The sequence below is a fragment of the Microcebus murinus genome, chromosome 29, assembly GCF_040939455.1.
Source record: "Microcebus murinus isolate Inina chromosome 29, M.murinus_Inina_mat1.0, whole genome shotgun sequence".
Classification (NCBI taxonomy): Eukaryota; Metazoa; Chordata; class Mammalia; order Primates; family Cheirogaleidae; genus Microcebus; species Microcebus murinus.
In genome coordinates this window covers 519668-546978 of record NC_134132.1, presented here as the reverse complement: position 1 = coordinate 546978, position 27311 = coordinate 519668, and the positions used below count along the sequence as shown (strand labels likewise).

Below are 27311 nucleotides of genomic sequence, written 5' to 3'. Positions count from 1 at the left end.
TATTGTAAGAAGGTCAGGAAGGCTTCTCTGAGAAATAGAACAGACTTTCAGAAAATAATTTTCTCAACTTCCCCCTTAGGTTTTTCTTTTTCTTGATCTAGCCACTCAAATTTTTTTTCCTTGTTTCTCTTCTGTCATAGAAAATAAATAAAAGGTCTGAACTAAAAGTCCCAGCGCGCCTTACTAAGCACCTGACTTCTGCACAAAGGTCTCTAGTTTGGAGGACCCTGAGGACGCCATCCCCTCGCTGCTTTAAAATTAAACTGCAGGTTCCACCACGGGTCGACTTAATGGGAAAGTCATTGTCCTGACAGCTGCTGCTCAGGGCGTCAGGCGAGCAGCTGCCTTAGCTTTTGCAAGAGAAGGTGCCAAAGTCATAGCCACAGATATCAATGAGTCCAAACTTCAGGAACTGGAAAAGCACCTGGGTATTCAGATTCAGGTCCTTGATGTCACAAAGAAGAAACAAACTGACAAGTTTGCCAATGAAGTTGAGAGACTTGATGTTCTCTTTAATGTTGCTGGTTTTGTCCATCATGGAACTGTCCTGGACCGTGAAGAGAAAAACTGGGACTTCTCGATGAATCTCAACGTCCACAGCATGTACCTGAAGATCAAGGCATTCCTTCCTAAGGTGCTTGCTCAGAGATCTGGCAACATTATCAACATGTCCTCTGTGGCCTCCAGTGTCACAGGAGTTGTGAACAGATGTGTGTACAGCACAACCAAGGCGGCTGTGATCGGCCTCACGAAGTCTGTGGCTGCAGATTTCATCCAGCAGGGGATCAGGTGCAACTGTGTGTGCCCAGGAATGGCTGATACCCCATCTCTGCAAGAAAGAATACAAGCCAGAGGAAATCCTGAAGAGGCGCTGAAGGATTTCATGAAGAGACAAAAGACGGGAAGATTTGCAACTGCAGAAGTAATCGCCATGCTCTGTGTGTATGTGGCTTCTGACGAATCTGCCTACGTAACTGGAAACCCTGTATCACTGGTGGAGGTTGGAGCTTACGATTTCAGCAACCCCTTGGTGGGGAGGAAGGCAGGACTTCCTCTCCACAGGGAACCTGGTCATGAGTAAAACTCACCAATCGTCTCTTTCTTATTAATGAAAATAAGCCCCTTTTAATGATGTCATTGTTCACAAGAGTCTGATTCTTTAAATATATTTACCTCTTTGTAATCTCTTCTGAAATCATTGTAAGTAAATGAAATAAAAACACTGATCTCAAAAAAAGAAAATAAATAAACCCTTACTCCTTTCCTCTGCCAGCCTGTCTGTCTTCTGGCCGTCTTCTGTTCCACTTTGCTGTCACAGCCAATAAACTGCCTTCCACTCCTCAAGACAGTCTCAGCCTGTGCCTCACCCACCGCCCAATGCAGGTCCCAGGGACCCGGTGCTAGCCCTGCGCAGGCAGCTCGCTTCGGGTCTGGTTCTTAAGCGGCAGAGCAGCCGCCTTGCTGTGATCTCTTGAAAGTAGTCCTCGTCACAAGGGTTTGTAGAAAAATAATAATAATAATTTTTTAAAAGAGGAAGGTGATTTCACTAAAACAAATATTAAAAAAAAAGAGAGAGAAATCTCTCTCCACTGCCCTTTTCTCTCAGCTTCCTTAGTTCCTTAGGATGCCCCAACCCTTTTTTTTTTTTTTTTTGAGACAGAGTCTCACTCTGTTACCCGGGCTAGAGTGCCGGCATCACTAGCTCACAGTGATGTGTGGCATCAGCCTCGCTCACAGCAACCTCAATCTCCTGGGCTCAAGCGATCCTTCTGCCTCAGCCTCCCGAGTAGCTGGGACGACAGGCATGCGCCACCGTGCCCAGCTAATTTTTCTATTTTTAGTACAAATGAGGTCTCACTCTTTCTTAGGCTGGTCCCAAACTACTGAGCTCAGTGATCCTCCCACCCTGGCCTCCCAGAGTCCTGGGATTACAGACATGAGCCACCGCGCCTGGCCAGGACTCCCCTCAATCTAATAAAAGTTCCCTGGACTCCCAGCATTCCTCAGATTTCTTTACCACACACTCATTTCTCAGCCCTGACATTCAGTTCCCGAACATTCTACTCCACTGAAACGTTTTCAGAAACTCCGCGTGGAGGTCTACTGACCAAAGAGAGCACTTCCTTCAGCGCCCGCGCCCCTCTCTGGTGTGCAGTAATTGCCCTGTTTACGTCCTCCTCAGAACGCTACTCCACCTTTAAGGTTTGGTTTGAATGTCGCCTTGCATTTGAAAGCCTTCTCAGATTCTTCCAATTAAAATTAATATTCTTCCACAAAGTCAGAACTACATTTTTTATAGCACTTCTTTCACTGCCCTGTGGAACTGGCAGTTCTGTCTGCGTTTCGCTCTGACGGCAGGGCGGCCCACGAGGACAGGAGTGTCGTCACAGACGCAGGGCAAGGCTCTCTCTGGGCAATGGCTCCGCAGTACGTGTTGGTTGAATTTAAAAACATTAAAAGTCCTAGTAAGATTATAGGTAATCTTAAAATTTTAAAAATACTGGTATAATGGCTTTGAAGTAAAATGGGAAGAGAGAGCCAATCAATTGGCCCTGAATGATCAAGCTTAATCAATTTTCCTCTATTCCTCCAGGGTCTTGAACAATTCGGTAACGGGGCCAGTCAGTAAAATTACTAACGAGTCTATTCCTGAAGACATCTACCCTGGATGATGCACTACAATTTCCAGATGTATGAATCATTTATTCTTGAGGCCTACTTTTTATTCATAGTTAAGAATCTCACAGATGACCTTTTTCCAGGTCATGTCCATCAATACTTATTTAGACCAAGAGAAACCGTATGGTGAACCAAGAGAATGGCCATAAAAGAAAGCGTGAAGTGCAGTGAGAAACCAGTTATTACAGTTAGCGTGTAGACGAATCAGTTTACAATGCTTTCCCTTACATGCCCTATGCTTTGACAGAAATAACCACAGTAGTGATTACAGAGCATTTAATACTATCCATCTTGAAAGAAATTTCCAAACATCAATTATTGCTCACAGCTCGTTTTAAGATAAATAGATCCCTTGTGAGAAAGGCGTATTTCCATTTCAGAGATAGAGAAGAAGTGGCACCAAGAAACTAATTTTTTAAGGTCAATAATACAGTGTTACAATTGGTGATCTAACTGTGTCAAGTATCTGAAGACCTACCTTGCTGAATAAAACCACAAGGATAGTGATGAGGACTAGCATTAATTAAATAGTTACTGTGCGCTGGTCTATGTCATGTACCTGCCACACGTTATCTCACTTAGTCCAAATAAAATTCCTGAAAGTTAGTTCCTATTTTTAACTCAGTTTTATAGTTGGGAAAATAGAGATTAAGTAACTTGCCCAAGATTACAGACAGGAAGTGGTCCAGCCAGGATCTTGACTCAAAAGCACTTAACCACTATGCTATGAAATTAAAATCCTAAGATATTAAAATTCATTTCTTAAATCTATCAGCTATGAAAAGCATAATACAGTGAGTAAAAAGATTATAAAATAAACATTCTATAAATATTAACTAAAGCTCATGCCATCACGTTTTGTGAACAGAATAATTTTTCATGACACATGACTTAGTATAACAGGTAAGCTATAAATTTGAACCCATGTTTTTCATGAATTCTCAATGAAGTTCTTCTCATAAATGGAACAGTATCATCAACTGGGCATGTTTAGGTGCTAAGATCATGTACTATTTTAAAAAGTATATCCCTTTGCAAACTGCTTCCAAATAAACATATCAAGATATTTCAAACATCTAATTACAGATACAAAATTATAAAGACAACCAGATTATTAAATTACATGATAAATATTAAAATTTTTTAAAAGTTAAATCTTTATAAGGCATTACTGAAAAAAATGCTACTTCTCACAAAAAAGGCGAGTTTATATCAATGTATATCTGTATAACGTGCCTATTAGAAAAACAGTAGTGCAAAGAGAACCACCGTAGAGAAAGAGCCCGAAGGTGGAGCTGGGAATCAGCGCTCCCTTCTCCCCTTGCCTCTTAAATCACATACTAACATATTCATATATGATATACACAGCATTCTACTTCACACTCACCATTACAGAACTGCAAAAGTGGCATAGCAATAAATCATCTAATCTAGAGAGTCTAAACCTTTGGGAATCCATAGATGGACTTTAAGGAGTGTGTGACAACCTGCAATTGCAGCACAGCACTGGTGTGTGGGGGAGCACCGCAGACAGTTAGTCTCAAGTCTACAAGCCGCAACTCCTCCACATGCTGCTGCACAGCAATGCGACGCCCTGCGCTCAGGTGATACTGTTCCACACCGCCCTAACGAGGGGCGTAAAATATGCTATACCAGTGTTCAAACTTACCCACTTTACAACCACTTTCTTAAATTCTACTGCATTAAAAATCATCACTTACCGCCAAGACAATCTCTCTGATGTTTTTCACATAAAGTGTCACATAGTCATCCATGTAGGTTTGCAGGTAAGTAAAATTGATATGATACCAATCCATACTCAGTGCTGCTTCATTTTCATTATTGCCACCCCATATGATAACAGAGGGATGAGATTTCAGCCTCCTGATCTGAAATTTAAGAAAATATAAAATAATTTCCAAATATTAATATTTAATATTAAAAAAATCAAGAGCTATAATTATTCATAAAATTATAGCCATTGCATTTCTGCACATAAATTCTTTTTTTTTTTCATTTCAAAGTATTATGGGGGTACAAATGTTTTTGGTTACATGGATTGCTTCTGTAATGTTCGAGTCAGGGTTAAAAGTGTCCCCATCACCTACATAGAGTTCATATGTGCCAAAAAACTCATTCGAAATGGTCTAGTCATGTTAGCTATGGGAACACATCTTAAGCAATCTCCAAGATTCTTTGTAGCTAGATTTTATAAACACCGATAAGATAGGGAGATTCTCTTCTCTACTGCATAAAAACTAAAGAAAATTACCGCTCCATGATGAAATGAAAAAAAAAAAAAACTAAAGAAAATATTATATAATCCCTTTTTATAAAAAAAAGAAAGAAAAAGAAATCAACCTTACCATTATCTGTATTGACACAAAAAGATTCCACTGCAAAAAGATTGCAAGAAATACAAAAGGCAGGGGACATCACATTATAGGGGTTAGTTAGCAAGAGCCAGTTGGAGTTTTACGTGAAGAAACACATGAGGCAGAGCAAACACTCCCACTGGAAGGGGGATCGAGGTTCCCATGCAGTCTTCACTGAGATCAGAAACTCCAAAGGAGAACTAGAGAAGGTTTCACAAAGCAAGTGAGTACCAGAGGTACGCTGGAAGCCACAGACAAATGTGGAATATTCTACAGGAAAACTGATCACGGAAATCAAAACGATGTCTCCTGAAATAGCTATCAATGTCATGTCCCAAGAAATCCATCAATGTTATGTAAGTCAGTGAATATATCTAAATATAAAAGAGGAAATTAGAAGATCTATCTGAAAGCCATGCCACATGCGGCCCACATGAACGGGGCTCACCAGGGCTTGGCCCAACATGAAGGCACCAGCTGTGTCAGGCACTAGACAGCCTCAGACCTGTCTCTTTCTTCTGGCACACTGGGACGTGGCCCAGCAGACGGGTGTGGGATGATGCAAAGTGTGTCAATGGAAGGTGACTTTGGCAACTCTCCTGAGTATGCACCCATCTTGGGAGAGACCAACGCTAGGAAAGTCAATTAGAAAACAAATGCAATGGTTGAGGGGAGAGAAAGTGAGGGCTGGAACTAGTACAGTAAGTACAGGGATAGTAAGGTAAGTACAAATAACAAGTAACATTGGTATCAAGAAATTGGCTGGACTTTAAAACCAGCTGGATGTGGGAGATGAGAAAGAAGTACCAAAGATGACTCTCAGATTTCCAACCAAAATGAAAAACACTGAATGACTGCATTGGATGAAAGATAATGGATTTACTTTTAAGACATGCCAAGTTAGTGGCGTTAGTGAGACAGTTAGTATTATTTAGTATTTCTTTTATACTGCTTACACGTATTATCCTGATATAAACAGTTTCCTGAGAAGAGTGAGGTCATACCAGTTTTATAGATAGAGAGATTACAGCTCAAGAGGTAAAGTAGCCTGACTCAGGTGGCAGATGCAGCATTCAAGAAGAAATCAACACTGTATATTAACACTGCAAACAATCTAACAGACAAGTGGACACGAGAAACTGAAATCAGGATGTTAGGAATAATTCACATAATGGCTTTACCTGAAGTTACCAAAAAAATGAATGTGTTCCCTTCTTTGACATGCTGCAGGACACTAAAATCTACTTAATACGTCTACATAGTCTTGCAAACTCTAGAAAGTAGGAATGATCTTCTTGTCCAGTGACCATTTCTAATGATTACTAATGAACTACTCCAATTAATGTTTCATAGTATTTTGCTAACATATGATACATTCACAAGTTAGTTCCTAAACTGTATTTTAGGAGTTCATCATGATTCAGCATTTTCTTATATTGCCAAAAATACCTCTCTAATTCTCCATGGAAACCCATGACATACACTTAAGATGTGGGAGATAGGTGATATAATGCAACCTGCATTTCAAAGCACAATCACCCCCTAAACAGACATTGCTGCAAAAATAAGAATATTCAGTACTTGGCTGATAAGCCTCAGATCTGTGATTAATAAACACTATTGGTATTTTTTAAAAAAGATATTCCAGGGTCATCTAATATAATTCCTATCTCAGATCTGGAATCAGTTATTCTCTAAGAAGCTTTTCTCTTATTAGGAAAAATTATTTCAGTATAAGGATACTCAGTATTACTAGGCTGGCTGTTATTCCTAGGCCTTTTCAGTGGACAGAGATAGCATATAATCACTTCCATGCATTTTTATATCTATGAATATAAATATGTGTGAATATGTGGAATGCAAAAAAAAAAATCAAGGAATCAAGGCTCGATTTAAAATTTTGTCCTCAGCAATTCAAAGAGTGGTGTTGCCATTTGCTAAGGTGGGCAAAACAGCAGGAAAGGCAAGATTGGGGAGGTAATACAAGTTTGGTTCATACATGTTCCGTCTGAGATGCCTGTTACGCCTCCAGGCAGAGGCACCAGGTGGGCAGCTGGATACGAGAAGGAATGGGAGGAAGTCGGGACTGGGGGCTGACCTGGAAGTCGTGGCACAGAGCTGGTGTCAAAGCCTCGACAGGGTGGAATCGCCTGCAGTGTCACAGACCTGACAGTGCAATCCCATTTTTCATGCAATTGAGTAAAAAACAACAAAAAGAAATGAGGAGAGATTTACCAAAAGACTAAAACATATGCAGTTTCTTTCTTAGAATGTAAATAACATACCTGGTAAGCAACTTCTGCTCTCACCGAATCAATGAAGCCTTGATCAGTGGGATAGAGGGCACAGGCGAACATAAAATCCTGCCACACCTGTCAAATCCAACAAAGGGCAAGAAGCACTCGGGTGAGTGTTATCGCACAGAAAGTCTCCGTCCGAGCGCCGGGCACCGCGCACGCATGCGCACTCGGGCAGCCGGAGGAGCGCCGCTGCGCCGCCCGCCTCGCCCAGCACGCGCGCCCAAGCTGCGGGACCTCCCGACCGCGCGACCCCGCGGAGACCTGGGAAGTGAGACTGTGAGGCAGGAAGGCAGGGAAGAAAGGGAAGCAAGGAGAATTCAGAAAGGGAAAGAGTGAGCACGTCGGGGAGAAGCAAAACAAAGCTCCCCGCCCTCCTCACGCGTGCGGTCCGAGCTTCCCGGCGTTTGGCGCCAGGGCGCCCCGCACTGTTAGGAATTATACTTCTTTTATAAAGGAATCCACTTCTCGTGGCCAAAAGGGTTAGGGCACGCACACTTCCGTCCTGACACCGCGGAAGCCCCGCCAGCCCCGCCAGCCCCGCCAGGGAGGCCGCGCGGCGCGGGTGAGCGCGCAGCCTGCGGGCGCCCTTCCTCGCCTGCACGTGCGATAGAGGACGACGGGCACCACCGCGTTCCCCAAAACAAGCCCTCCCCATCAAACAAGCCGGGCAGCAGGTCTGAGCATGTGCGCGATGGAAGCCCTACCCCGAAAATCAGCCCTGGTGGCGGGCGTGGCTGCGCAGCGCGTCTGCACAACGCGAGCGCCGTGGACGCGGGAAAGAACACGAGAGCCCTTCTCATCCGCCCGGGCGCGACAGCTACTGCCCCGGAGGTGACCGAAAGGTGCGGCGGCCCCACCAACAAGGTCGGCTCCCCAGTCAGGTCCCGGCCACCCTGTGCGTGCTGCAAGCTGAGGCTTTGAGGGGAAAATAGCACATCCCCTGAAAATAAGCCCTAGGTGTCTTCCTGAGGAAAAATAAATCTTATTTATGGGAAAATGCGGTACCTCATTAGATGGGCATGAAGATAACATAAAATAATACGTGCAGAGCACTTAGAAAAAGGCTGGCACTCAATGACAAGTGTAGATTATTGTCCTCATTGTGACCATCAGCGTTGTCATTATTGTAATTCCTACTCTTCCATGGCACTCTTTATATTTTTAGAACAATACTATATATTTCCTTTGCTTAATCCTCACCATTGCAAAACATGTTGAGAGTACTTAAAAACAGTATTAGGGGCCGGGCGGTAGCTCACACCTGTAATCCTAGTACTATGGGAGGCCGAGGTGGGAGGGTTGCTTGAGCTCAGGAGTTTGACACCAGCCTGAGGAGGAAGAGCCAGACCTCATCTCTACTAAAAATAGAAAGAAATTAGCCAAACAACTAAAAATAGAAAAAATTAGCCAGGAACAGTGGCACATGCCTGTAGTCCCAGCTACCCGGGAGGTTGAGGCAGGAGGATTGCCTGAGCCCAAGAGTTTGAGGTTGCTGTGAGCTAGACTGACACCACAGCATTCTAGCCCGGGTAACAGAGTGAGACTGTCTCCAAAAAAAAAAAAAAAAGCACACCTTTTCTTCTCTTAATTTTATTATTTTTCTTCTCTGTAGGTTTTGTCAGAGCTCCTTCAAGTCAAATTTTTTAAAAATATTTTATCTTTGTTTTTATACAGACCAACAAATCACAAAGAAAATTACAAGGAAAATATAGGTAGATATATAGTTAGATATAACTAATATGTAGAATGTCTATCATTTAAAAATAATAAAATAATTATGGTAGTTGCTACCAACTGTGGCTCTGGGTTCACAAGATGACATTTATTGCTTTCACTAAAAATAGAGCATCATTCCTGGCTCTGAGAAAAGGAGCAATATTATCCACTGAGAACACTGGAGGTCAAACTGAGGATATAGTAACTTATCTGTATATAAAATGCTATCAACTACTCACCATTATTCCTAGTTCATCACAGAGTTCATAAAATTCATCCTGCTCATAAATTCCTCCTCCCCAAACCCGGAGAGTATTCATGTTAGCATCCACAACAGACTGCAAAAGGAGCCGTAAGCTACAGAAGAAATTTTACAAACAAATGCTGATTTCAAAATTTTGGAATTTTTATAAAAAAATTTAAAAAACATATTGTGATAAACACATTTCAAATCTCTGTTAGAAAAACACACTTTCAAATTATGATTTCAATATAATGCAAATTAAAGAAAGTGAGATAAAATTATATATACAGTAACTGTAACCACATAAAACATATAGAAAAATTATGGGTGGTATCTTTTCTCTGCTTTCTAAATTTTTAGTTATTATACTAAATATAATTATATATACTAATATTATACTAGTTATTATACTAATTATAATTATATAATAATTATTATATAATTAATTTTGTTTTAATTATTATGGGTACAATATTGTACTATTTTTAAACTAAATTTTTGTTTTATATTCATTCCTATGGAACAATACAGTGGTAAGCCTTGGAAAGTATGCGCTAGTTTTATGTGACCATTTCAAACTATAAAACAAAAACCAAAGCTTGACAACTAGTGCCTAGCTCACCCTTCTCTCCTTGTTTACAACTGCTCTGGACTAGCACTTCTTTCTCTAGTCAATTTCCTTTCTACTCTTCCCAATTCCCATTCTCATTACCCTCAGGATAATCTAGAAATTTACAGGCAGTTTGAGGACAAGGACCCTCCCTGCATCCCCAGATCATGCCTAGAAATGATATTAGGGAGCCCAATAACGGGCTGGTTGGGACCCAGAGCACTTGGTCTGGGCAAAGGCACCGGGTGGGCCAGCTGCTCCGCCACGGCCAGCCCAGCCCCGAGGGGAGAAGAGCAAGTTAAATGAAAAGGTAGAGCAATTTATCCTGCGTCCGCGTCTGGAGAATTTCATTTGCTTATAAAATCTAAAAGCATATGTCCTTTTTGAAGTAAAAGGAAATTACTACAACTTTTGGCAAAATTTGGGTTTAGTTACTAACCACGTTTATATTCTACACATCAAATAATATATGATAATGCATAGTTTTACATTTGTAAATGAGTTAAAATGTTATTTAGCTTTAAGGATAAATAAGTTAACATGTTTATTTTCAATTCACAGTTTATTTTCACTATCACAAAGATAAAAATGTATAAACCCAATTAGTAAATATTATTTTCTTCTAAAGTTCTGCTCTCAAAGCCTCAGAAAAATACTTTTCTGGATCTAGAATTTTTAAGAGTTTATCTTGTTTCTAAATAAATTTTATAGTGTGTATCTAAGGTATATGGCATGATGTTATGGGATACATATAGATAGTAAAAAGGTTACTATGGTGAATCAAATTAACATATTCATCATCTCACATTTACCCTTTTTTCTTTGTTTTTGTGGCAAGAACAGCTCAAATCTACTCATTTAGCATGAATCTCATATACAGTATAATTTCTTTACTTATAGTCCTTATGTTGTACCTTAGATTTCTAATATATCTGCTACTTTGTAGCCTCTGACCTACTTCTCCCCATCCAAGTTTTTTTTTTTCTTTCCACTTATATTTATAGGAGAAAAAGGATTTTTTTTAGTTCTTTAGTTAAGGTAAAAATAAAATATGTAGGCCAGGTGCAGTGGCTCACGCCTGTAATCCTAGCACTCAGGGAGGCCAAGGTGGGCGGATCGCTGGAGATCAGGAGTTCGAAACCAGCCTGAGCAAGAGCAAGACCCCATCTCTACTATAAATAGAAAGAAATTAATTGGCCAACTAATATATATAGAAAAAATTAGCTGGGCATGGTGGTACATGCCTGTAGTCCCAGCTACCTGGGAGGCTGAGGCAGGAGGATCACTTGAGCCCAGGAGTTGGAGGTTGCTGTGAGCTAGGGTGCTGACGCTACGGCACTCACTCTAGCCTGGGCAACAAAGCGAGACTCTGTCTCAAAAAAAAAAAAGAATATGCAAATATCTTAGCATAAAAAGGTAAAATATGTGTCCCCATCTTTTTAAATCATGCTCGAAAATATCTAATGTACTCTTTGAAAAACCGAAAAAAGTTTAATAACTTTTTTGGGGGGGAACTACCTATCCAAAATATGAATTAGTAATTTCCTTATTTCTTCAGGGTAAATATATAATAGTTTTCTAAAAACTGGATAGCTTTAGCAATCTCAAATAATTTGGCTGTAAGACCATCTATATAGCCCAGGAGAATGGAATATATGATTTTAAAATTCTGTCCATTCTAAAGTTTCTGGCATCTAGATTTCTACACTATTTCTCAGTTTCTTCCTCTGGGAATAAAGAAGGTAAAAATGAGTAACCTTTTTCCCATACTTTTTAAATTTTAACAGACCTAGGGGGTACAAGTGTTTTTGTTACATGGAAAAGTTGTCTCATGCTGAAGTCAGGGCTTTCAGCATGCCATCACCAGAACAGTGTACATACTCTTCAGCTTCGTGGACTGTTAATTAAAAGAGTAACAAGAAAAGAAAGATGATAACTTACACATCAGAGGTTACTCGATCCTGGAACGAATCTGCTGGGACCCAGTTCGAGCCTTTCAGAAATATGGGAAATCCATTAATTTTAAAGTAAAAACTCAGACCGGGAGACCCTTTTATGGGCTCTTGTATAAGTTCCACCGTCCTAAAATAAACCTGTCATGAACAGAATTAAACACAAAAGAAAACATAAGCACAATAGGTTAAAAAAAAAAGGAAGCACCTTTTTGAAAAACTTACATGAGCAGAGTTTAATGTTAATTTTCCTGTTTACTATGAAGCACTTAATATGGAAATGCACATTTCAGAAAAAAAATATATACAAATATATGTAAATTATTACTGCTATGTTATTTGTCTTCTAAAAGAAAAACATAGAAATCAAAGAGTAAAATATATTGTAGTGTTCTTCATGAAATAGGCATTTGCAATTGTACCAAAAATAATTTGAAGATATTATTTCAAAATTAAAACAAAAACTAATGCTATTTCACAAAAATAAGGGGAAAAAAATGCCATCAATTATACTGATACATCTTTGAAAAAGATATTCTCATTTCAGTGTTACAATGTGCCAAAATGTGCATCTTAGAATCAAAGAAATATAGCATGAGATATCTCCTAATTTAACAAGTTTCCAATCTTAATAGCACATTACCATAAAGCCACTTTGTTTAATGGGCAATTGAATCCCAACTAATTATAACATTAAGTGCAGTGTTTGCGAGAGCACGGGCCTCTGGCTGGAGCTGTGTGGGTACTAATGGAAGAAGGCCGGTGACAGCACAGGCCGCAGCGCAGTCACTGCCCTGTGAGGCGAAACTGGGACTCCTGGTCTCCATGCCAGTCTAGCCAGGTTTGCCCACAGTTACACACGGGCAGTAAGACCTTCCATAGAAAAGCTCTGACCTTCTTACCAAATTCTTCATTCTTGCCAGCTAAAAACTGAATCGAGGAGTAAGATTCTATACCAATAAAGCCTAGCCTTAAACCAAAAGCACACACTTAATTCCCAATAAAAAAGATCAGAAAATGAATTAGTCAACTTATTTATTTTCATGCAATAACAATGTCCACCATTCTTTCACTTTCTCACCCTTGCCCTTAGATATATGGTATGACAAAGACACCAGAATGAAGCTTACAAGAAGACACAGATTATGGCATGGATGAGAAGGATCTTTGACACAGAATTATCATTCCCACTTTACGGTTGCAAATGTAAAGAAGGCAGCATGATTTTCAGAAGTGACTTTTAAAGCAGCTTGATGGTGGGTTCAGACATCTAGAACAACCAACAGTGCAAGGCTGGCCTGGGGGCCCAGGGAGTCCGTTGGAACCCTCCAGGGCGTCTTTGCACTCGAAACTACTGTCATAGTAAAGCTACAACATTATTTGCCTTTATCCCTCTCGCTGAGCGTGGGGACAATTTTCCAGAGACTACATGATGTATGAGGACTTCACCACTTGGACAGCCAATGGAATATGTGCTGTGCATTCTGGTGTGACCTCATTCTAAGGTAGGGGGTTCAGGTATGGAAAAGTAGTTTTCAGAGATTAACTCAATATTTTTTCCCAGTACTTTCACTCTTTACTTTTGTTTATATTTACTAGCTGATTTGGTTATTCCTGCTATAATCTCTGTAAACTCGTTGTCATTCAATAAATTCTTATTTTAAACGCCAAAGTTTTCCTTAAAACCTACACAGGAACACAAAAAGACTAGGTATTGTTTGTTAATTTGTTTCTCAATAATATTTAAAGTTTTTAAATTTAAAAAATTAATTTTAACTTAAACTAGAGTTGAATATTTCATCTCATTCTAAAAGAAAATTTACTTATACTTTTTCCTAATTTATGAGTGAATTGTTAAAATCAGGTTAGAAGGCTTATATTCTCAACCTGCAACTGTCTACATCTAAAAATGCTGAAAAAATGAAACTGACATATCAGAGAGTTTTTTGACTCATGCAAGGAAAGAATCTACTCCAAAGAAACTAGAGGATATACTTTGAAATAACTTTAAAAGAGTAGAAGTGGAAAGTTCCTAACACAAAGACATGATAAATGCCTGAGGTGATGGATGACCCAATTACCCTGATCTGATTAATTCACACTGTGTGCCTGTATCAACACATCACATGTACCCTGTGAAGATATACAACTATTATGTACCCATAACAGTTAAAAATGCCAAAATTTAAAAAAGAAATTGGGTGAAATTATAATAAGAAATGAAATTATGATGAAAGCCATTTTCCCATCAGCTTTCTAAATGTTAATGATTTACCTTATTGCGTTTTATGCAATGGAACACTTTTTTATAGTGCCACTTAAGTTGTGAGACCAATTATTCACAGTACAAAGTATAAAATAAATTCACATTGACACCAATCATTCACAATATAAATAAAAAGGAATTGAATATTTAAACTTAGACATGATAAGCTCTTTAAAAGCCAAATATTATTTATTACATCTTTTTAAACCAGAAAACGAAAAGCCACAGAAGCATCTGACAGGGCTAGTTGGAGAAGTCACACACAAGCCGAGAGGCCCTGTGCCTGAGCCTACCAGGTGGAAAGCCAGCAAAGGAATCGCAGCACCATCTGCAGCGGCCCAGTAACTCATCCAGTTAAAAGATGTAGCTGCAATATGAAGACTGAGTTGATATCTTATCTGAAACACCATACCTTTTCTTTAAAGATGGGTGAATTTCTTGATATTAATGGACTTGCTATTTTGCTTGTCTTTGTCCGCTATTAGCACAATAAATCATCAAAGATCTTATTTTACATGAATTTTTGACAACAAAATACAAGAGGTGGTGAAATATTCCAAGTACTGAATGACGTTCTAAATCTCAAGGTCGGCCTACAGCTCCAATAATAACATCTGCACTGTGCCACAAAGGGGGTTCCTGCTGTCCTAGTGGGAATTGAGGCAGCAGCTCCACACGGTGCTAGAAGTCGTTAGCCAGTATATCCTTAAGAACATCCTTCATAAAGCAGTAAAAATTATTAATTTTATTAAATCCTAACCCTGAATACACGTAAGGCACCATTCATGACGGGTGATGTCTTAAGGACAAGCCTCGGGCCCTTATCTGAGCTGTGAGCTAATCTGTCATCTCGCTCATGAAACTCCATGTTCGTGAGAAAAGGACTGAAGACAAACCAGGATTACTCAGACTTAGACACCTGGCAGACATTTTCTCCAGAATGAATGAAGTGAGCCTATCACTTAAAGGAAAACAACTGACAGTATTTGTGACCCAGGATAAAATTCAAACTTTCAAGTAAAAATTAGGATTTAGGAAAACTTGTATCCACTACCATAAGCTTGAGAGCTTCCCAATACTTAAAAATTTTGCAGATGATATCAGTGGTGATAGCAGCAAAGGTGAAAGTGATCCTATAGAATGAAATCTTTCAACATTTAGAAGATCTGTAACTCTCAGGAAACCAAAAATGTTCAAATAACAACATATGATGTTATAATATCACACATGGGTAAAAGATCCATTCAATGTACAAGACAGACCAATGGATTTTAATGTAAGAGGCTAAAACGTTGATCGAAATGGCTTCCGAATTCACATTGCAACTAACTTTAAAAAAAATACCACTTGTTAAGTTCTAGTGTAATATCAAAGAATACACACAATTATCTGAAAAGACTATTAAAGTATTCTTCCTTTTCCAACTATATAGCTATGTGAGGTCAAATTTTCTTCATGTGTTTCGACCAAAACAGCATACTGCAAGTTGACTGAACGCAGATGCGGGTTAAAATCCAGTTGTCTTCTATTCAGCAAGACATTAAAGAGATTTCCAAACATGTAAAACAGTATCATTGTTCCCACTGAATATTTTTATTTTGTAAATATATTTATTTTTCATAAAATAAGTCAAATATACTAACATGCCATGGGTTTACTGTGGTGATTTGAAATGAATAAGTAAATATTTAATTCTCAGTTTCAACAGTTAATATGGTAAATATCAGTACTGATAATCTACATAAACAAAAGCACATTGTGGTTCTCAATAATTTTTGTGAGTTATGAAACTTTTGTGAGTTAGCAGTTATGAAACCAAAAAGATTTGAGAATCACTAATGTAGATAATAGAACTCATTGATTTCTTAATATCTATTAATGCTACAAAATAATATTAACTATAAAACACATGTGTTTTTCTTTTCTGCATAAATTTTCTTGTGAAATAACACCTCTCTGTCTCCCCAACTCCTGCAATAACAATTTTATGACCCAGATCAAAGTAAACCCTAAACTGCCTATGGGCATTCTTTGAGAGCTTAAAGGCCAGTTCATCTATTGCAAGTGTCAGTAATTCTCTGTGTCCCCTGGCAGTCTTGACAGCAACATAAAAGCTTTCTACAACAAGTATTTTACTTCAGAGAAAATAATGGGCTCTGAAAGAGGTTTTTTGAAAAGAACCCTGAGTAATACATACTTGCATCCAGAGTAAATATATCATCTTTCTATGAGACTAAAATTTTTTTAAATAGCCCAACAAAGTAAACTACTGCTTAAAAGTAGAAAAAAAAAGTATAAATACCTAAGAATCTAAAAAAACATGTTCAAGTCAAGCCGCTTGAAATTCAAATTTTTTTAACTTACAAATTTTTCTATCTATTGTTGAAGGTCCTATTAGTTCCTCAATAGACCACTTTTTTTATTAGCCTCATAAAGATTTCATTTCTAAAATAGAAAAATTAACTTAAAAGTGCAAGATAGCTAAATGCATTCTTTCCAACACCAGTTAGGGTTACCTTTTTTTTTTTGAGACAGAGTCTCACTCTGTTGCCCAGGCTGGAGTGAGTGCCGTGGCATCAGCCTAGCTCACAGCAACCTCCAACTCCTGGGCTCAAGCGATCCTCCTGCCTCAGCCTCCCGAGTAGCTGGGACTACAGGCATGCGCCACCATGCTCGGCTAAATTTTTCTATATTTTTTTAGTTGGCCAATTAATTTGTTTCTATTTTTAGTAGAGACAGGGGTCTCACTCTTGCTCAGGCTGGTTTCAAACTCCTGACCTTGAGTGATCCACCGCCTCAGCCTCCAGAGTGCTAGGATTACAGGTGTGGCCACGCCTGGCCCAGTTAGGGTTATCGTAAGGAAAGGGCTTTTAGAGGTGCTGGGCTGATAAGTAAATACTGCACTCCTCAAATTTTCCTCTGGGGCAGACCAGACAGATGGTATGTAATGAATCACTGATTTATAAACCAAGTGCTGCTTCTCAGCTGTTTGTAATGAGATACTTGAAAAGCTTATCATAGTAGCATCACTAGATTTTCAAACGAGTAATTTTCTTCTTTAAAAAAACCACTTATTGGGCTGGCACAGTGGTTCACGCCTGTTAATCCTAGCACTCTGGGAGGCCAAGGTGGGAGGATTGCTTGAGCTCAGGAGTTTGAGACCAGTCTAACCAAGAGCAAGACCCCATCTCTACTAAAAATAGAAAGAAATTAACTGCTCAACTAAAAATAGAAAATATTAGCCGGACATGGTGGCACGTGCCTATAGTCCCAGCTACCCGGGAGGCTGAGGTATGAGGATTGCTCGAGCCCAGCAGTTTGAGGTTTCTGTGATCGAGGCTGATGCCACGGCACTCTAGCTGGGGCAACACAGACTCTGTCTCAAAAAAAACAAAAACAAAAAACACCACTTATTCTAAACATTGTCAAATGTCAAAACTTCTAAAATCATTTCACATCTATTATGATGAATTTTTAGAGACTACCAAATGCATTTCTGTCTTTGCTCTGAACATGCTCTAACATGTCCAAGTACTGAGAAAAATAAGCTCTGGGTCTCCAGAAATAGCTCTTGTCAAACAGGCCTGTACAGGACAGACAGAGAAGTTCCCTTTGTCTTTGCATTTGCACTCTGCAGATAGCACAGCCAGAAGTTAACAGATTACCGTTTCTATCAGCATGGTTATCTGATACCTTTGTAGCTAGATGTGTATCTAAGTGTATCCGACATCAGATAGAGTCACTTTTTAACACACTGTCTTCTATATGACAAAATTATTTTCAGTAGCAATAATGAAATGAAATGAATAATGGTAATGGCCCCAAAGAAATGCAGACAATGAAATTTTCTTTTATTGAACTCTTTTGTATAATCACGGCAGGTTTTTTAAAAAGTAAAATAAATACTAGAGTAAAAAAAGGGGAAAATTAATGGATTTGTATTTTTATTATATTAATGTGTTTTCAAAAAAAAATAACATACTGGGACATGATGGTTTGTTTTAGTAAGGAATAATACTATTTGCTATTGTGAATCTTACCTTGGAAAAATCTATCAACAACTTTCTCAAAATTGATCTTCTTTAGTTACATATGTTCAATAAAGACTATAGCCAGATTTGTCAATAGATTTTATCATAGGTGGTGGAAAAAGACTTTTGTAATATTAATTTTAAGTTAGAAATGTTCTTTCAAGTGAAACCAAAGATACACAAATATTTTGAAAAAGCATTAAACATAAAGATAAGTTTGAAAGAGATTCACAAAAATCCCACTTCACGTTAAATGCAAAAACATGCTGTAACACCCAAGCCTTTGTTTCTTTGAGAGTCATTCAAACTGCTTACAAACGCCTCTGGAGTCAAAAACTGCCGCTCCTCAAGTATTTCTTCTGCAAAATCAGAGAAAATAGCTAAATGACAGTGAATACAGACACGATTCCATCTATTGCTTTACAGCAAGGGTCCACTTATCAGGGACTCTGATTGGGGCCTTTGGCATTGCTACTTGGATTTCTCAGGGCAACATATAACTAACATCTTTAGCTGTTTCTCCTGGTATTTCTTCAAAATTTGATTCTTTTTTCTGTGTAAATATCCATTTTCTTACTTTTTTTTGCACAGTAAATAGGTTTCACAAAAATTTCGTGCATTTACCATCAAAGAAGACTTTTAAAGCCTGATATTTCACTGCACGTTGTTCGAGATAGATTCCAGCTATGTGCAAATGTGTTTTCATCTGATCAATGTCATCTAACACTATACCTGAAAAAAAAGTAATTACAAAGAGAAAAACTGCACACAGCAGAGAGAAAAATCTGAGCTGATTCGTGTGTGTCCACATTTTCTTTGGATTGCATAGTACTTCAAAGATGAGATCAACTTTTCAAACTTCATCTCTACTATGCCCCAGGCTCTTAGTGAACCTTCCATCTTGTCTAGAAAAGATTTTCTGCAGCTTTTTCCATTGATGAGGTGAGTTTAGAAAGAATGAATAAAATTTTTCCAAAGTTCTAAGAAACATCACACAGAAAAACAGTTTCCAAAATAGTGAATTCCACAAGGTTCAGAGAATGATTTCCAGGAAGCAGAGATAAAATTTGGGATTAATTTCTTTTATTTTTACATGAATGCCACAGTGAATATTGGCCACACAGGCAGTATCTTTTATCCTGGACCAGGGCAGAGGTTTATGAAACAATGATCCAGTTGTTTGAAGTTCTGTGGTGATCTTTCCAGAAATACAAGAATGACTTCTTTATTTCAAATCTTTATTTCACCTTCTACATGGGCTTATCTCACTAACTCACACATCTGAGTTCTGATTGAAGCATTCAGAGCACTTTCAAAAATAATTCCAACGTATTTTGTTTGTTTTTTTAATATTGATGTCACGTTTTACTTTGATTCTTTCTTTATTTTTAAAACAATTAACAAATTTAAAAGAATAAATTTCAATTATAAAAATACTATTAAAATTAGAATATTTAATATATGAACTAAAATATACACTTACCAAGCAAAATATTAAATATTACATATACCTTACAGTTCACATTTTTCTCTATTTTTTTTTTTTTTTTTTTTTTTTGAGACAGAGTCTCACTTTGTTGCTCAGGCTAGAGTGAGTGCCGTGGCGTCAGCCTAGCTCACAGCAACCTCAATCTCCTGGGCTCAAGTGATCCTACTGCCTCAGCCTCCTGAGTAGCTGGGACTACAGGCATGCACCACCATGCCCGGCTAATTTTTTATATATATATTTTTTAGTTGGTCAATTAGTTTTTTCTATTTTTAGTAGAGACAGGGTCTCGCTCAGGCTGGTTTCGAACTCCTGACCTTCAGCAATCCGCCCGCCTCGGCCTCCCAGAGTGCTAGGATTACAGGCGTGAGCCACCTCGCCCGGCCGTTTTCTCTATTTTTAATTTAAAACATAAAAGTAACTCCAAGGGATCACATAGAAGGATAGAATTGAGGTAATTCATGTTAAGTTCTTTTTTATAATCACTGTGCTACTGTTGCTTATTTCTAATGGACAGAACTTTAAAATGCAGGGATATGTAATAAGGCAGGCAACGGAGATACAAGCTCTGTCCAAAGCAAGCTCAAACAATTCCAAACTGTCATGAACTTGCTTTCAAAATGCATGTATAAAGCTGTGTCTTCATGTGCCTGGAACAACTATATAACCAAGAGTTCTCCAAATTAACTTCCATGTAGAATACAATGTTTATTAAAAGATTAATAACAAAAACATGCTAAATCAAAGCCTAAATATTTTATTAAAACTCAAGAGTACCTGCACACACAGGTAAAACTTAGACCAACAAAAGATGGGGGAAGGGTACTCTATCAATGGCATTGTTCAGAATTGCCAGTATATGGTGGTATTAAAACCAGGCCAACATGCACTCTACACGCAATGTACCCACTTACAGTCTGCATCTCGGGCTAACTGTTCCCCAGACCCATCCTGGGGAAGCTACTGTCTATATCATTTGGAAACCTTTAAACTTCTGACAAGAAGGACAAAAGGAAAGTGTACGGGGTTGAAGTCCCCTGAAAATCCATGTCCACTCTGAAACTCAAAATGTGACCTTATTTGGAAGTAGAGTCTTTGCAGATATACTTAGTTAAGTTAAAATGAGGTCATACTGGGCCCTAATCCAATGGCTGGTGTACTTAAAGAAAGCTGAGACACACGCAAGAGGAAGGCCACATGACGAGGAGGACAGACATGAGAGCATGCGTCCACAAGCTAAGGAACGTGGAGGATCGCGGGCAACAACAAGAGGCTGGACTGGAGGAGGCCAGGAACTATTATGCCCCAGAGTCTTCGGCAGGAACGCAGCTCTGCCACACCTTGATCTGGGGCACTCTAGCCTCCAGAATTATGAGAGAATACATTCTTGTTGGTTTAAGCTCACTTTTTCGTAATTTGTTATGATAGCCCTAGGAAACTAAAATAGAAGGGGACACACTTCACAATCTCTGTGGACTCCTAACACAGAAGTAAGATCTCTATTATTCTGAATTCTATATGCTTTGGCTATGGACTTTTAAGATCTTTAGAAAGCCAAGAGTAGCACTCACAAAAGACTCCACTAGGACTATGTTCTTGTTTTGCCCTATGGAATTTGCAAAGATGAAAACAGGAATTTAAGAAACAAAGAACAGCTCTTTTCTGGCTGGAACCATGGATGGTGTCGAAGAGAAGAAAAAGAAGGCTCCTGCTGTGCCAGAGACCCTTAAGAAAAAGCAAAGGAATTTCGCGGAGCTGAAGATCAAACTCCTGAGAAGAAGTTTGCCCAAAAGATGCTTCAAAAGGCAAGGAGGAAGCTTATCTATGAAAAAGCTAAACATTATCACAAGAAATATAGGCAGATGTACAGAACTGAGACTGGAATGGCTAGGATGGCGAGAAAAGCAGGCAACTTTTATGTACCTGCAGAACCCAAATTGGCATTTGTCATCAGGATCCGAGGTATCGATGGTGTGAGCCCAAAGGCCCAAAAGGTACTGCAGCTTCTTCGCCTTCACCAGATCTTCAGTGGAACCTTTGTTAAGCTCAACAAGGCTTCAGTTAACATGCTGAGGATTGTAGAACCATATATTCCACGGGGGAACCCAAACCTAAAGTCAGTAAATGAACTAATCTACAAGTGTGGCTATGGCAAAATCAATAAGAAAGGAATTGCGTTGATATGATTGTTCGATCTCTTGGTAAATACAGCATCGTCTGCATGGAAGATCTGATTCATGAGATCTATACTGTTGGGAAACGCTTCAAAGAACCAAATAATTTCCTGTGGCCCTTCAAGTTATCATCTCCACAGGGTGGAATGAAGAAAAGACAACCCATTTTGCAGAAGGTGGAGATGCTGGCAACAGGGAGGACCAGATCAACAGGCTTATTGGAAGAATGAACTGAGGTATCTACCATGATTATTTTTATAATTGGTCACTTAAAAAACAGTGACTGTTTTCAAACGAAAGAAAGAAAGAAAGAAAGAAAGAAAGAAAGAAAGAAAGAAAGAAAGAAAGAAAGAAAGAAAGAAAGAAAGAAAGAAAGAAAGAAAGAAGTGAAATTTAAAAAAACAGAAAAATAAAAAATTCCAGGTTTTTTTTTAATTGTAATACCTATTAGCAATCTTTTACCTCTTCTGGCTTGGGAACTGTGAAATACCAGTTCTAATTGACTGTAAAATACATATTATTACAGTATTTTATCTATATCTATTTTCCTACAATAGTTTAATTGGAGAATCTAGATGCCAGGGTCAAATATAAACAGCAATTGCCTTCTATCACTTTTAGCAAAATGATTTACCCTATATAGGGAGACTCTTATAAAATAAGTAATGCTAAAAAGAAATATCAACTAATGTATTTCCTGTTTGTCCAGAAAGGCAAATTACAATAGCTATTCAAAAATATTTATGATGCCATCAACATTTATTGCCTAGTCAATTCAGTATAATCAATTAGTGGGATAAAAACACACAATTAACCTGGGCAGAAAATGGCACAAACAGTGACTGGGCATATTTTTACTGTTTACTTACAGTATCCTTTCCCATTGCCACTTACACACAAAACTTTCTCTTTTGTTAAAAAATCCAGTTGGTTCCCAAACTGAAGAAGCTGACTCTCCCAGCCTCACATTCTAAGGCCCATCATGCAAGGTTTGTTTGCCAGAATTTGTGATATCCCAGCACTTATCGCTTTTATCTTCTTATTTATTAATTGTTAAAGTGGCTGGTGACTTTTCCCCTCAGATCACCTCCATTCATGCTTAAACCATCCGTCCCAAAGTCACTCCTTTAACATAAAACCATTTTCGGCCATCACGATATTCTGCCGCGTCCGCCCAGAAGTGCGGGCAGCACTCGGCCCTTCCCGCGCCGCCCAGCCCCGCGCAGAGCTGCGCTCCAGTCGGCGGCCCCGCCCCGTCCGAGCCAAGCGCCGCCTCCACCGCTCAGCAAAGAGAAACGGAGACACCCGCGTCCAGGCCGCGGAAGAGAGGAGAACAGGCTATAAACTGAAGTAAATGGATTTCGATGGGCTGCTGTAAAGATAGGAGTGTTTTTGCATAAAGCAAGCCCCGGGTAACAATAAAGCCATCAGGAAACAAAAGCAACAGAGGCGAGATGTGGAGGGCCAGGAGGGCCAGCGACCAGATGAGGAGGTGCGGCGTCCACCCGCCCGCGACCGCCTGGGGCGGCGCCGCCACAGGGCTGAGCCGCGCCGGCCACCGCGGGCCAGGCGAGCCGGCGCCAGCCAGCAACGCTCGCGCTCGCGTGGCCCCAACTGGACGCGGTCCAAATTCCGCCAGCAGGTGTGTTTTACAATAAAATGTTTACCTCACGACAATGTAAACACACAAACACACGGCCGCCTCCCCGTCCGTCCGCCCGCAGGAGACGCTTTCCGAGACCTCCAGGCACGGCACCGACCCGGCGGGCTCTGCCATCCCGGGTGACGCGGAGGCTACTGACTGACTCCGCGGGTGATGCGCAGTGGGGGCCGCGGGACAACGGGATGGTGCGCAATTCAGGAGAGAGCAGGACAGCAGGAGATTTTATCACCTCAGAGCTGTGAGCAACTTAAAACTTACCAATTGTTTATTTCTGGAATTTTCCATTTACTGTTTTCAGACTGAGGCAACTGAAACAGCAGATAAGGATGGGCTACTGTCTCTAAATGTCACAAGCACAATGTTGAGCCACAGTAGCCAGACACAAAAGAATACACACTGCATGGTTCCATGTATATAAGAGTCAAAAACAGGCTGGGCGCGGTGGCTCAAGCCTGTAATCCTAGCACTCTGGGAGGCCGAGGCAGGCGGATTGCTCGAGGTCAGGAGTTCGAAACCAGCCTGAGCAAGAGCGAGACCCCCATCTCTACTATAAATAAATTAATTGGCCGACTAACATACATAGAAAAAATTAGCCGGGCATGGTGGCGCATGCTTGTAGTCCCAGCTACTCGGGAGGTTGAGGCAGTAGGATCGCTTGAGCCCAGGAGACTGAGGTTGCTGTGAGCGAGGCTGACGCCACGGCACTCACTCTAGCCTGGGCAACAAAGCGAGACTCTGTCTCAAACAAAAACAAAAACCTTCCTAAAAAGAAAAGTCCTGGCCCAGATGGTTTCTCACACCTGAATTTTACCACACCTACAAAGAAGAACTGGTGCCTATCCTGCAGAAATTATTCCAAAATATCGAGAAGGATGGAATTCTCCCAAACACATTTTATGAAGCCAACATAACCCTGATACCAAAACCAGGAAAGGATGCAACAAAAAAAAGAAAACTACAGACCAATATCCCTTATGAATATAGATGCAAAAATTCTCAACAAAATCCTAGCCAATCGAATCCAGGTGCTTCTCAAGAAAATAATTCATCACAACCAAGTGGGCTTCATCCAGGGATGCAGGGATGGTTCAACATATGCAAATCTATAAATGTAATTCACCATATAAACAGAAGCAAAAACAAAGACCATATGATACTCTCAATAGATGCAGAGAAAGCATTTGACAAAATTCACCACCCTTTCATGATAAGAACGCTCAACAAAATAGGCATAGACGGGGCTTTCCTAAAAATGATACAAGCCATATATGACAAACCCACAGCCAATATCATACTGAATGGGGAAAAATTAAAAGCATTCCCACTTAGAACTGGAACAAGACAAGATTGCCCTCCACTTCTGTTCAACATAGTGTTGGAAGTCCTCGCTACAGCAATCAGACAAGAGAGTGGAATTAAGGGCATCCAAATGGGAGCAGAAGAGATAAAACTCTCACTCTTTGCTGATGACATGATCTTATACCTAGAAAACCCCAAGGATTCAACCAAGAGACTCCTTGATCTGATAAATGAATTTGATAAAGTCTCATGATACAAAATCAATACACACAAATCAGAGGCATTCATATACGCCAACAACAGTACAAGTGAGAACCAAATCAAAGACTCAATTCAAAATAGCAACAAAGAAAATAAAGTACCTTGAAATATATTTAACTAAAGAGGTAAAAGACCTCTATGGGGAGAACTATGAAACACTGAAGAAGGAAATAGCAGATGACGTAAACAGATGGAAGAATATACCATGCTCATGGGTTGGCAGAATCAACATTTTTAAAATGTCTATACTACCCAAAGTGACCTACAGAGTCAACGCAATCCCTATCAAAATACCATCATCATTTTTCACAGATATAGAAAAAATAATTTTACGCTTCATATGGAACCAGAGAAGACCCTGTATAGCAAAATCAATCCTAGGCAATAAAAACAAAATAGAAGGTATCAATTTATCAGACTTAAAACTATAATGCAAGCCTATAGCTATTAAAACAGCTTTTTACTGGCACAAGAACAAGGGACATTGACCAGTGGAACAGAACAGAGAACCCAGATATAAAACCATCCTCATATAGCCAACTAATCTTCAACAAAGCAGACAAGAACATACACTGGGGAAAAGAATCGTTGTTCAATAAATGGTACTGAGAAAACTGGATAGCCACATGTAGAAGACTGAAACAAGACCCACACCTTTCACCTCTCACAAAAATCAGCTCATGTTGGGTAACGGACTTGAACTGTAGGTGTGAAACTGTTAGAATTCTAGAGGAAAATGTTGGAAATACTCTTCTAAGACATTGGCCTAGGCAAAGAATTTATGAAGAAGACTCTAAAGGCAATCACAGCAGCAACAAAAATAAATAAATGGGACATGATCAAATTAAAAGGTTCTGTACAGCCAAAGAAACTGTCAAGAGAGCAAACAGACAATCCACAGAATGGGAGAAAAATTTTGCAACCTACACATCTGATAAAGGGCTGATAACTAGAATCTATTTAGAACTCAGGAAAATCAGCAAGAAAAAAATCAAACAACCCTATCAAAAAATGGGCAAAGGACATGAACAGTAACTTCTCAAAAGAAGACAGAATAATGGCCAACAAACATATGAAAAAATGGTCAACATCTCTAATCATCAGGGAAATGCAAATCAAAACCACAATGAGATATCACTTTACTCCAGTGAGAATGGCCTATATCAAAAAGTCCCCAAACAACAAATGCTGGCGTGGATGCGGGAGAGGGGAACACTCCTACACTGCTGGTGGGACTGCAAACTAGTTCAGCCTCTGTGGAAAGCAATATGGAGATACCTCAAAGTGATACAAGTAGATCTACCATTTGATCCAGCAATTCCACTACTGGGCATCTACCCAAAAGATCAAAAGTCACTTTATGAAAAAGACACCTGCACTCGAATGTTTATAGCAGCACAATTCACAATTGCAAAGCTGTGGAAACAACCCAAGTGCCCGTCAATTCATGAGTGGACTAATAAAATGTGGTATATGTATACCATGGAATACTATTCAGCTTTAAGAAACAATGGTGATCTAGCACCTCTTGTATATTCCTGGATAGAGCTGGAACCCATTCTACTAAATGAAGTATCTCAAGAATGGAAAAACCACATGTACTCAACAGCAAATTGGTATTAACAGATCAACACCTAAGTGGACACATAGGAGTAACATTTATCGGGTGTTAGGAGGGTGGGAGGGGGAGGAGGGGATGGGTATATACAACCACAATGAGTAAGATGTCCAACGTTTGGGGGATGGACACGCTTGAAGCTCTTACTCGAGGGGGGAGGTAGGCAAGGGCAATATATGTAACCTTAATACTTGTACCCCCATAATACGCTAAAAATAAATAAATCAATAATAAAAATAAAATAAATAAATAAATAAAAAGACAACCTCTAGTAGGTTTCTCCACTATATTGTTTTCTCCATTATAATTAATAAACATTTTGTGGAATGATGCTGTGAGGCTACAGAAATAGCCCATATTTCATGTTACTTTACCCTCTCGTTTTAGTACCTCTTCATATTTCTTGCCTGAATTACTTATAACTATGGTAGTAGTCAAATGGTTACTTTTCTAGCTTCATCATTCCTTCCTCATTCATTAGTTAGCATTTCATTTCAAGGAATAACTCTCCTTTCTCTCCCATTTATTTATTCATTTATTTCTTTATATGAGTACACACTCAAAATTTTTTCTATTTTGTTCAATGGGTTATATTCTTTTACTAGCATTATTTATTTTAATGCTGAGATTTTCCCAG

At 39.3% G+C, this 27311-nt stretch overlaps 1 protein-coding gene, 1 long non-coding RNA gene and 2 pseudogenes across 2 annotated transcripts in view; 3 read left to right on the top strand and 1 right to left on the bottom strand.

Annotated features, from left to right (window-relative positions):
* MANBA (mannosidase beta) overlaps positions 1-27311 on the bottom strand; it is a 124220-nt gene that overhangs the window by 34720 nt on the left and 62189 nt on the right. The window contains exons 8-11 of the mRNA XM_012770960.3: positions 11866-12017; positions 9310-9427; positions 7340-7426; positions 4401-4568 (exon numbers count right to left, since the gene is read on the bottom strand). Coding sequence (XP_012626414.2) covers positions 4401-4568; positions 7340-7426; positions 9310-9427; positions 11866-12017 — 525 coding nt within the window. The remainder of the gene's footprint in view (positions 1-4400; positions 4569-7339; positions 7427-9309; positions 9428-11865; positions 12018-27311) is intronic.
* On the top strand, positions 263-1587 carry LOC105874828 (dehydrogenase/reductase SDR family member 6 pseudogene; annotated as a pseudogene).
* Positions 7659-13548, top strand: LOC142865518 (uncharacterized). Its single transcript, XR_012915716.1, has 2 exons — positions 7659-8196; positions 12970-13548. It is a non-coding gene; the product is annotated as an uncharacterized LOC142865518 (long non-coding RNA).
* LOC105874817 (large ribosomal subunit protein uL30 pseudogene) lies at positions 21098-22068 on the top strand (annotated as a pseudogene).